We start from the raw sequence: 13,217 nt of genomic DNA on the forward strand, positions 1-13,217 counted from the left end.
TCCAAACATATAAATAGAATTTCATTTTAATTCCAATTCTTATTCCAATTCAGATTCCTTTTCCAAATCCTAAAATAATTGATTCCAAGTAAAGCGAAAGTCAATCTATGGCCCAAGTATCTCTACCCTTTTAAAAGTTGACAAGAGCTTTGTTGGACTCTAAATAAGCCTCTTTTGCCCATTATTTTAGGGTTAAGATATAGGTTTCCCGCACTCACACCAGAAAAACCCTAAACAACTAGTGATAACATGATGAAAGCGAAGAGGCTTACCGAGATCTCAGTTCCGCCAGATATTATCTTGAAGGTACTCCAAGAGCTTCCTGTGAAAAGCTTACTGAGATTCAGGTGCGTTTCAAAGCTTTGGTGTTCCGAGATTGACAGCCCACTTTTCATTGAGTCTCACCAAACACGTTCCCATACTCGGCTGGGTGGTTTGAACATCCTCCTCCAGGTTCTGGATTCACGGAATTTAAGTTATCTCTGCTCTGCAGATCCAGAGGGAGGAGAAGCCACTCGCTTTCTCACAGTGCCTTTTAGAGATTGTCTTAACCCTTTACAGTCTGTTAATGGCTTCGTCTGTTTGGGCGACCGAATAATAAATCCTAGCACAAGAGAAATCCATGTTCTTCCACTCCTATATTTTCCTGCTGGATCGTCAGGAATAAATTTATGGAGCACTTATTCGTGTAACTATTTAGGGTTTGATCCTTCCACTAACAAATTCAAAGTCTTAAATATATGTCAAAGTCACAAGGGAAGAAGATTTCGTCAACACAAGGGAGTCCAGTTCAAGATTTTGACCCTCGGTACACAATATTGGAGAGATATTGATTTTAAGATACAAGGTAAGACAAACTCTGATCCTTGTTACATTAAGGGTGTTATATATATTCTATTTCGTATTAAGTCATCCATCCAGAATGTGATACTAGGTTTTGAAGTAGAACATGAGAAGTTTCGGATCATACATCTCCCCACTGATGCGACTGAAAAGTATTATACACCAGTACACGTTAGAGAAAATATAGCCTTAATTGATCCTCAGTACACCACGATTTGGATATTAGAAGACTGTGACAAGAAACTGTGGAAAAAGGAGAACTTCGAGTGTCCACCTAGTTGGAGGAGCAGATCAGTTAATTTTGTAGTTAGTACTGTCCATACCAGTGAGATACTATTTTATGATGGTAAGTCAACACTGTCTTATTATGATGTGGAAAGTAGAAAATCGAGAGACTGTGAACTGTCAAACTTCCCCGGAGATTTAATGGGCAAAGGTTTCCGCATCACCAACAATGTGGAGAGCCTAGTTCGACTGAAGGAGATGTAACCAAAAAGATTGCTAAACATTTATTTATTTATTTTTTTAATTCTTGCAAACATTTTTTGGTATTCAGACTTAGTTCTTTTCCTACTACTCTTTTAATCATGGTTATCGTATTTTACATTTTTATTTCTTGCCAAAAGATTAATGTTGTTTTAAGTAGTTTTTTACTTGGGTTATCTTAGTTTAAGGGGTACAATAATCCCAATATCAAAGAAAAGATGGTAAATGTTGTGAGAAGAGAAGGGAATTGATGGGCTATGAGCTCTTGGGCTATTACTTTGTCATGTGTCTAAGAGAAGGTGAAAATGTTATTGTTGTGCCATTGCATCTTTGATGCATTTGAAAAATTGGCTACACATATCATGTTGTGATACATCAACAGAATATAACAATTTTCAAGGTTGCAATGTGGATCCAATATATCATGTTTTCATATATGGTGGCAAAATTAGATTTAAGGTATGTTGTAAGCGTCTCTCTTTTACTGCATATCTCTTAAAGGTTTGTACTCTCTTTTAGATGTCTTATTAATCTACACCCAAATTAAAGATTTCACTCTATGCAATTTGGAACGCCTGCAAGGCGGTTGTGTGTTTTGCTTAATAAATTAGTCTGCCAGATGTGGCAAATTAAAAAGCTTACCCTTTGCGCATTTCATTGAATCAGAGTTGAGGCATTATTTATGTGTTTTATATACTCCATCTATACATGGTTCTAGTGTGTTGGATAACAAGGTAAGCTTCTTTTAAGAAAGATTAGTAGTTAGAATAATCTTATCAAACTAATGGACTAGCCCCTTGCATGAGGGTTAGATGATTGCTTTAATGCTAGTCTTTCTGATTGATTGATAAATGGCATCAAAAAATGAGACCGGCCAAGGAAAGTTGCAACCTAAACTCCTTTTGGAATTAGATAGGCTGGGGATTTTAGCTAACGGAAGGTCTGATCCTCGTTACATTAAGGGTGTCATATGTATTCTATTTCATATTTGGTCCTTCGTCCAAAATGTGATACTAGGTTTTGAAGTAGAACATGAGAAGTTCAACATCATACGTCTCCCCAATTGATAGTAAGAAAAACCACGATTTGGAAATTAGAAGACAATGACAAGAAACTATGGAAAAAGGAGAACTTCATGTGTCTGCCTAGTTGGAGGGGCAGATCATTTAATTTTATGATGGCATGTCAACATTGTCTTGTTATGATGTGGAAAATAAAATGGAGAGACTGCGAACTGTCAAACTTTCCCGGAGATTTATTGGACAAACGTTTCCAGGAGAGCTTATTTCGATTGAAGGAGATGTAACCAAAAAGATTTCAAATCATTTGGTGGTATTCAGATTTAGTTCTTTTCTTATTGCTCTTTTGATGATTATTCATACTTGATGAATATTTTAGTTGTTCACAATGCTTCAACTGAGAATAATAAATGAATTTCAAGGATATACTCTTGGGCTATTTGTTAGGTTTCATATAAGAAATCAGGATCCTCATATCTTCCATTTTATACAGTGCTTGAAGATTAATGTTGTTTTAAGTAGATGCTTATTTGGGTCATCTTAATTTAAGCTGCACAATAATCCTAATGGTAAAGAAAAAAAGGTAAATCTTGTGAGAAGAGAAAGGAATTGATGGGCTATGGCTATTACTCTGTCCTAGTTAGCACAAACACACCTCCGGCAAAGAATTCGTGTTGGAGATATATATATATATTTTTATATATATATTTTTGATAAGTATGTCATTCTTAGTGTTGAAAAGGAAAGATTTGGTAGTAAATCTACCAAATATTATTGGCTGTAAATATAATAGTTGGAGAATATTTTCTGTAAATAGAATATTGGTCAAATGCGGTAAAATAGGAAATTATTAATTAAGCCAGATAGGTATGTACGTGTATTCTCTCCTATAAAAAGAACATGTGTAAACTCGTGAATTGTGTGTTAATACAGAGAAAAAGGTTTTTCTATTTTTCTTTCCTTTATAGTTTATATGGTATCAGAGCCACCCTAAAAAAAAAAAAAAAAAAACCCTAATTTTCTTTTCTGCACAATTTCTTCACTAATTAGCCATCTTGACGGTTCCTCCATGTCATCCTCGCCTATCACAACCCAGTCAACAAATCCGACAACCCAAGCCCCCAGTACCGATTCTCACTCGGTTCAAATCACCAATATTCGCCTTAATGGTGACAATTATTTATGGTGGTCCCAGTCCGTTCGGATGTACATCAGAGGGCGGGGAAAGATCGGGTACATGACAGGAGACAAGAAGGCACCAGCATCGGAGGACCCAACGTACGTGACCTGGGATGCAAAAAATTCAATGGTGATGACTTGGCTTGTGAACTCCATGGACGAGGATATTAGCTCCAACTATATGTGTTACTCCACGGCTAAGGAGCTCTGGGACAACGTGAATCAGATGTACACTGATTTGGGAAGTTAGTCTCAGATCTACGAATTGACTCTAAAACTTGGTGAGATTCGACAGGGAGAAGACTCGATCACCAAGTATTTCAATTCATTGAAGCGCATTTAGCAGGATATGGGTCTTTTCAATGATTATGAATGGAAATCCACTGAAGATGCCAATCACTACAAACGGACCGTGGAGGCTCATCGTATTTACAAATTTCTTGCTGGGCTAAACGTGGAATTTGATGAAGTACGAGGACGGATCATTGGCAGGACTCCACTTTCTCCAATTGGTGAAGTGTTTGCTGAGGTTCGAAGAGAAGAAAGCCGCAGACATGTAATGTTGGGGAAGAAGACTACCACCGGACCTGTTGAAAGTTCAGCCCTTATTGTTACCGAGACTGCTGCTAATAAAGCAGTCAATTTTCAGCGAAAACTTGAAGAAAAGCCACGGGTTTGGTGCGACTTCTGCAATAAATAATGTTTTGGCATTTAAGACTAAGACATCCTAACTTTCCATAACTTAAACATTTGTTTCCTACTTTATTTAAAGGTTTGGATTGTTCATCGTTCTATTGTGAAAGTTGTTGCTTATCTAAGATTCATCGTACTACTTATTTGCCAAAACCTTATACTTCTTCAAAACCATTTTATTTAATACATAGTGATGTTTGGGGACCTTCAAGAGTTACTACTATCTCTAGGAAAAAATGGTTTGTTACTTTTATAGATGATCATACCCGTTTATGTTAGGTTTATTTGATGAATGAAAAGTCTGAGGTTAGAAAAAATTTTAAGGATTTTTACACAATGGTTGAAACTCAGTTTCAAGCAAAAATTAGCATTTTTCACACCAATAATGGAACCGAGTATTTTAATGAAATTTTGGGGAGTTTTTTTTAAAGAAAAAGGGTATTCATCATCGGTCTACGTGTGTGGATACCCCTCAACAAAATGGAATTGCTAAAAGAAAAAATAAACATTTACTTGAAGTGGCTCGTGCTATAATGTTTTCAATGAATGTTCCAAAATATCTTTGGGGGGCAACTGTTTTAACAGCTTCATATTTGATTAATAGAATGTCTTCACGTGTTTTAAAATATAGCACGCCATTAGAATGTTTCAAAAGAACTTTTCCATTATCAAGGATATACTCGGATTTACCTCTAAAGGTTTTTGGCTGCATAGCTTTTGTTCATATACTCACTAATACTCAGTCCAAACTTGATCCTCGAGCTGAAAAATGTGTTTTCATAGGGTATGCTTCTAATCAAAACGGATATAAGTGCTATAATCCCCAAACAAGAAAATTTTATATAAGTATGGATGTCTCTTTCTTTGAAAATAAATCCTACTTTCTTAAAAATTCTCTTTAGGGGGAGAATGAGATGATGGAAGAAAATTTTTGGGATTTATCTCCTACTCCTTTACCAAATGTGATTTTGACTCCTTCACCTCATCCTACTGTTATTCTCAAAATTCAAAGTCAAGAACAATGTGATAAAACCAATAAAAACAATGAAAAGAATCCTAGTCATATAGTGCCAAACATTATTGTATCTGAAACAGGGGAAGAATCACTACAACCGGGCACAAAAGTTCCCAATATTGAGCCTCTGGTTTATACTCGGAGAATACTTCATCAAAAGAGTCAAAGTTAGCCTATTCCTCTTGGAATTGATCAATCTCAATCTCCGGGAACTGGACTTCCAGATATCATAGGTAATTCTGATCCTAACTCATCTTCAGTTCCTATTGTTTCTCCTACTCAAGAACCATCAGACCTTGATATTCCTATAGCTGTTAGGAAAGGTATTCGAATCAAATATCCAAATCTAAAATATCCCATTGCCAAATACCTTTCTTATGACAAACTCTCTCATACTCATAGGGCTTTTGCCTCAAAAATCTCACACTTGTTTGTCCCGAGAAACATTCAGGAAGCTCTTGATGATCCGAATTGGAAGTTAGCAGCGATGGAAGAGATGAATGCTCTTATAAGAAGTGGTACTTGGGAGATAGTTGATTTACCTAAGGAGAAAAGAACAGTAGGCTGCAAGTGAGTCTTTACGATAAAATGTAAAGCTGATGGTAGCATAGAGAGGTACAAGGCAAGGCTAGTAGCAAAAGGGTTTACCCAGACCTATGGAATTGATTATCAAGAAACTTTTGCTCCTGTAGCCAAGATAAACTCAATCAGAATTTTGTTATCTTTGGCTGTGAATTTTAGCAGGCCATTACACCAGTTAGATGTAAAAAAAAATGCCTTTTAAAATGTAGATCTTGAGGAGGAGGTCTTTATGAATCTACCACCTGGGTTTGAGGGAAAATTGGGACCTAATAAAGTCTGTAGAATGAAGAAATCTTTATATGGTCTCAAACAGTCCCCCAGAGCTTGGTTTGAGAGATTTGGGAGAGCTATGAAGAATTGTGGCTACTGTTAGAGCCAAGCTGACCATACCATGTTCTACAAACACAATAGAAAAGGTAAGGTTGCAGTGTTAATTGTCTATGTAGATGATATAGTCTTGACAGGTAATGACAATGAAGAATTGGATAGACTGAAAAAAAGACTTACAACTGACTTTGAGATCAAGGATTTAGGTGCATTAAAATACTTTCTTGGATTGGAGTTTGCTAGATCCAAAGAAGGTATATTTGTGAATCAACATAAATATGTTCTTGATTTACTTAGTGAAACAGGTCTGCTAGGATATAAACCAGCCGAGACACCCATTGAGCCCAACCTTAAGCTGCAGCATTCTGAAGATGAAGAAGTTCTGAATAGAGAGCAATATCAAAGACTTGTTGGAAGACTAATCTACTTGTCACATACACGTCCAGATATAGCTTTTGCAATCAGCATAGTTAGCCAGTTCATGCATTCACCTGGACGAGAACACTTTGATGCAGTCTATAGAATTCTTAGATACCTAAAGGGGACCCCTAGAAGAGGTCTATTGTTAAAAAACCGTGGGCATTTGCAAGTTGAAGCCTATACTGATGTAAATTGGGTTGGGTGTGCTATTGATAGACGGTCAACTTCTGGCTACTGCACCTTTGTTGGAGGTAACCTTGTCACCTAGCGGAGTAAAAAACAGAATGTAGTAGCGAAAAGCAGCGCAGAGGCCAAGTTTAGATCAGTTGCTCATGGAATTTGTGAGGTGTTATGGATTAAGAGACTATTGGATGAATTAAAGGTCTCTAATCCATTGCCTATGAAATTGTACTGTGATAATAAAGCCACTATTTCGATCGCTCACAATTCAGTGCTTCATGACAGAACAAAGCACGTAGAGGTAGACAAACACTTCATCAAGGAAAAGCTCGAAAATGGATTAATCTGTATGCCATACATTCCTACTACCGAGCAAGTTGCAGATGTGCTTACGAAGGGACTTCCTACAAGACAGTTCGACCGACTAATTGGCAAGCTGGCTATGGAGGATATCTTTAAACCAACTTGAGGGGGAGTGTTGAAAAGGAAAGATTTGGTAGTAATACTACCAAATATTATTAGCTATATATATAATATTTGGAGAATATTTTCTGTAAATAGAATATTAGTCAAATGCTGTAAAATAGGAAATTATTAATTAGGCCAGCTAGGTATGTACTTGTATTCTCTCCTATAAAGAGAACCTGTGTAAACTCGTGAATTGTGTGCTAATACAGAGAAAAAGGTTTTTCTATTTTTCTTTCCTTTATAGTTTATACTTAGGAATTAAAAATATATATATATTTAGAAAGAAACTTAGGTTGAAGTGTAAATATAAGGAGTTGTTTAAAAACTTTGAGTAATTACATAATTACTTAAAATAAGTGGTCTTATAAAATAATTTCATATTAAAACAATCTGATATTTTTACTTGTATATATTTTAGTCCAAAGGTTCAAACTCTTGCACAATCACTCTCTCTTGTTCTTCCACCGACCAAGCTTCACCGCTGGTTGATGGTCCCTTTCTCCTCTTTTCTCTCTTTTTCTTCGTCCTGTTTTCTTTTTCTTCTTCACAAACCCTAGATACCACCACCAATTCCACACAAACAGGACAATCTAAGTTGGTTACCATCATCATCCGGTGAATTCTCAATTGCATAGACTATCAAACACCTCAATCACCATCTACCATATGTACCATGGGCTCACCTTGTCTGGCCTAAGCTCTTAATCGATCCCTAAGCACTCATTTACACTGTGGGTTGCCATTAGACACAGGCTGCCAACACTAGATACGAAATGCACTGATCACATCAACTCCACCATTTTGTTCGGTAGAACAATGAATTGGAAAATGATGACTATATTTTCTTTAAATATCCTTTTATGAAACCCTTATGGACATTTATCCAAGTACACTGTGGGTATTACTTCTTGCCACCAAATTGGGGAAGTTTGATCTCATGGATTTCTCACAATTAGAGAAGGGACACTCCAACACTCAGTAGTTCTGTTTCGAAGCTTGCCCTGGCTTCACTTGTCTATAATGTATGGAAGAATCTCCAAGAAGAAAAGAATGTCACAAAACACAGTCCTACAGCTCACTCTTGACACTGTCAAATTGAAGCTGATGGCATCCACATTTCCTAACTCTCCTATTGGCAGAACGATTGTTAATGATTGGGACCTTCCCTTGTTTGTTCTGAGGCCTCCAGCGAAACCACCTTACACCTAACAGTGAGAATATGGAGGACTTGTCCATGCTTTTATCGGATTGTGGAGTTCGCTCCAGTGATCTTCAACTGTTAGCCTGAGCTCTTCTTGGGCTTTTGCCTCTGGGGCTGTTTTGCAATGGGATGCAAATGTATTTCTTTCTTGGCCCACTATCTTTATGGGTCTCTATTACTGTTCATATTATATTGGGTTAATTACAATGACACTCCTTGAGGTTTGCTGTAATGACAGTTACATACAAGTTGGATCTTTTTTAAACAATGACACCCCTTTAGTTTAGATAGAGTTTACAAAGACACCCCAATTGATCACTGCCACAACTGATACATAATAAAATGACATTTTTACCCTTTGACATATGTGTTGACCTATATAAATAATGAAATTACTTTTTTAACCCTAATATAATATTTATATAATAATAATAAATAAATAAATAAAATATCAAACCAAAAAGAAAAATCAAACCTGTTAAAAATGGGTATGAATGATAAACCAATAATTTTGTGTGTATATATATATATATATATATATACGCCTTCAAGATCGTCCGAGCACAACTTCAACGCTAGCCGCGGCAGAGGCAGCACCGACACCATCACAACCTTCACGATCTGAAGAAGCGGAGCGTAGATTCGGTCAATGGGATTCCCCTCCCGCTGGACCTGTCGATCAAGGGATCAAAAGGGCTCACAGCCTCAGTGTATGTATATATGTATTAATGGTCTTTAATTGGTTTAGGTGCGACGGCGATGGCTTCGCCACCGGTGTAGAATCAACGGCCGGCAAGTTCAGATCTGTGATGACCGGCGATGCATCAAGATCTGTGATGACTGGCGATTCACCGAGATCTCTTTCGACGTCGTTCTTGCCCAAAACGTATGAGCTTGTTGATGGATCGTACAACTGATGACATGATGTGGTGGAACAATCGTTTGGAATCTGCCTTAATTCGCTAAAGATTTGCTGCCTTAATTCGCTAGAGATTTGCTGCCTTAATTTGGAATGGGTATGAATGTTAAACCAATAATAGAGAAAATAGATGAGATTGTAGGCTTCATTTAGATTCTTCTTTCTATTTTGGAATTCCCACTTCTATATGAATCAGAAACTCTATCACGACTTTCAGGGATCCCGTTTCTGATGGATGAGGTGAGAGGTGAGAGGTGAGAGGAGAGAGGAGACAGAGTGTGTGGTGAGGTGTACTATGGGTTATAAGGGCAAAATTGCCATTTAAGAGTTTTGATATTTTACATTTTAATTTAATAAAATATTGAAGGACAATCTTGACTTTTCACCTCTTTTAAAGGGATGTTTGGATTCAATTTTTGACAAGAGGTGTCATTGTTCGAAAAAAGCTTAACTTGTATATGACTGTTATTATAGCAAACCTCAGGGGGTGTTATTGTAATTAACCCTATTATATTTATAAAACTTGAAAATCACTTTTCAAAGGGAAAAAAAAAAAAAAAAAAAAAACCCTAGATACTTCTTTTTTTTTCCTTTCACAATAAAATACTTTTTGTCTCTTTTTTTCCTTTGTGAAACTTTTTCTCTTCTATGGATTCTTACATTTACTTTTAACTAGACTCTAATTCTTTTTCTGAAAAAATCGTAATCATTTTTTTCCCTCTTTTTAACCTACTTTTTCTATCATTTTTTTCCCACCAAAACACAAATTTTTTTTTAATTATTAGGTTAATAAAAAATAATATTACTCTTAATTTCTTAAAGTACAACATCATATATATAAATATATTTAGTATTTAGTATTTGATGTATTCTCACTGTGTTCATGTCCTAATTTTTAAACAAAGTTTCCATAATGTAAGCCACCATCAAATCAACAGCCTTATTGTTTTAAGTTATTTGCTATCGCATAATTTTATTAACTAGAAGGCAAACTAACCAAAACACCAAATCTGAGAAAAAATTGCTTCGTTTATATACTGCAAGGTCGTAGTACCTGCAAACCATTTACATGTACATTTCCTTTAACATTTAACAGTAAGATAACATTGCCTCTAGGTCATAGTTTCCACCTTTTGGACACACGGCAATAGCAAAAAGTCATGTAAATAATATTCAACATCCAGAAATGGATACTTAATGAAATCGATTGTGACAAAAGTGTAACTTAGAAGATAAAATCACTGCATTCTTTGGGCTACTGATCCAAAAGCATCAGGTGGCCAAATCTCTACAAAGAACCTGTCAAGTTTAGAAATCAAATTGAATTTGAAAAACGGACATGAGATTTTGAACAAATATATATATATATATGATATAGATATTAACATAACATTTATAGAATATGACTTTTTATGAGTTCCATTTCATTCAAGAGTAATACAACCCTATTTGCAAGCTCTTGAGTTACAACTCAAGTCTTTAATAAACCATAATCATAGTCCTATAGGGCTTATTGAATCAAACTAATCATCAACCATGCGAGATTGCATATAATAAATAAGATTAGCTATGGTATGGGATTGGTCTAACCGCTGAAGAGGCTAAAATGAATTGGAAAGTAAGATTGACATCGCATATAGTAAGAGTAGGACAATAACTATATAAGACACCCAACTCAACTTGAATAATTTGGAGTATTTGTTTTTGGTTAATAACTCTCAAATGTCAATCCAAATGATTTCAATTATGTCGATTGCTAATTGCTCAGTGTGTAAAATTAATGAAATTAATAAATGAACTTGATTTACTAGTACTTTGTAGTATTTTGATAAGTTGGTATTTGACAAGCTCTGGGATGGATTATTGGCTTGGAAATTGGATTGCAACAGAGGAAGAGTACGCGAGCTAGTGAGCTATGGCTTACAAATCAGTCAATAACGCAAGTTATTTTGTATGTTTTGCACTCAACTTCCTTTGTGACTGGAGATACCTCAAGGCTTGAGGTAACAAATATTAATGCTTGGTATTTGACAAGCTCTGGGATGGATTATTGGCTTAAAAATTGTATTGGAACAGAGGAAGAGTACGCGAGCTAGTGCACTATGGCTTATGGATCAGTTAGTAAGGCAAGTTATTTTGTATGTTTTGCACTCAACTTCCTTTGTGACTGGAGATACCTCAAGGCTTGAGGTAACAAATATTAATGCTTGGTATTTGACAAGCTCTGGGATGGATTATTGGCTTAAAAATTGGATTGGAATAGAGGAAGAGTACGCGAGCTAGTGCACTATGGCTTATATTGGAACCAATATATTAAAACGGGGAATATCGAGGCTTAAAGGCGCGTAATCGCTTCTTGAAGATAGTTGAAGCCTCTCCCACGTGCAACGAAAGACAAGTGGCAGCACTATCTCCGGGATTCAATTAAGCCCAGATATCAAAACTGTATGTTCATGAAGGTTGCACTTCTTCTTCATGAACCTGTGTATTTATCTCCGTCTGATCAACAGAAAATATGAAACTCACACACTCGAACTCAATAATTTGAAAAAACACTTTTCAAATATCTTTTAATTAACTCTAACTAGTTTAGAGAGAGTGTATATTGTAGGATTCGTAAACCTACTATTTATACTAGTAGTAATGGGGATGTAATTAACTTAATATTAATGAAGGTATTTAATTTCCATAAATAACATATAAGTTAAAGTAAGTTAATACATTAAATGAAGAAAACTTTATTTATAGTTTATTAAAACTTCATTAAGACATCTGTTGGAATTTTAGGAAATTAATAAGTAATTAATTTGAAACACATAACTCCAACAATCCCCCACTTGTTTCAAATTCATTTTGTTGATCGGTACAGTTATGTGCATCAATAATGGTGTCTTTTGGACTTGAACCATTACCTAGTATAAGTATCCTTGATTTCATCTAGGAACTTGGTGAACGATGTCTTGAACCAAGAACCACATTGATGAAGAAGAAATACTACACACACACTTCTGTTCGGAGATAAAGTACTAAAGCTTGACACGTTTCGGCCATGTGTCTGGAATCTGTACTTCTGAGTGTCGTTAAGGATCAAGCCTGTCTGGATCCTATAGAAGCGACCCTACTTCCACACTCAGATCGGTGTGTCCATCAAGAGTGACCTTGCACACTCCAACCGAATACCGATTATGGACTCATTAAGAGAATTTAATCTCACCCTCTTCATTGCAAGATAAATCGGTGAATCTATCAAGAGTGATTGTGTACACCCCAATCGGAAATCTGATCTATAGAATTCATTAAGAGACTCATGTCTCAACCTCCTCATTGATTATACGGTGAATCTATCAAGAGTGATCCTGTACACTCCAATCGAAAATCGATCTATAGATTCATTAAGAGATCTAAATCTCAACCTCCTCGGTTACAGGATTGAGCACCACATCACATAATAGGGAAACGAACATTGATGTGCTCACACAAGTTGTTATGTTACTTGTTTTTCCCATTGAACCCAGGAGAAATATCACTGGGTTGGGTTCCCATAACAGTACAACTTTTTCAATTACAGGCTTTAATCCCATCCATTTCAATGTCTCGAACACTTGGTCCTTACCCAAGCCTTTTGACAATGGATCTGCCAAATTTGATTTGGACTTCACATACAGAGTAGAAATAATTCCATCAGCTAGGATCCTTCTCACATGATTGTGCTTTAATCGCACCTGTCTAGATTTTCCATTGTAACAATCGCTGTTAGCTCGAAGTATTACAGCCATATTGTCACAATATATTGTCAAGGGTGGTATTGGCTTGTTCCATATCGGGATATCTTCCAATATGCTTTTCAACCATTCAGCTTCTTCTCCAGTAGAGGAAAGTGCTATA

The 13,217-nt window shown here is 36.1% G+C and overlaps 1 protein-coding gene across 1 annotated transcript; it reads left to right on the forward strand.

Moving 5' to 3' along the window:
• The first annotated feature begins 249 nt into the window (after positions 1-249).
• On the forward strand, positions 250-1,332 carry LOC132304689 (putative F-box protein At1g47790). Its single transcript, XM_059802423.1, has one exon. The coding sequence runs from the start codon at positions 250-252 to the stop codon at positions 1,330-1,332; it is 1,083 nt and encodes a 360-aa protein (XP_059658406.1).
• Positions 1,333-13,217: the final 11,885 nt, after the last annotated feature.

This window comes from Cornus florida, unplaced genomic scaffold, assembly GCF_030987335.1.
Source record: "Cornus florida cultivar Cherokee Brave unplaced genomic scaffold, ASM3098733v1 CherokeeBrave_3.0.0_Hap2_Chr04, whole genome shotgun sequence".
Taxonomy (NCBI): Eukaryota; Viridiplantae; Streptophyta; class Magnoliopsida; order Cornales; family Cornaceae; genus Cornus; species Cornus florida.

What these genes read in the sequence shown, in the direction of transcription:
- LOC132304689 (XM_059802423.1), top strand. Translation starts at nt 250, where the DNA reads ATGATGAAAGCGAAGAGGCTTACCGAGATCTCAGTTCCGCCAGATATT.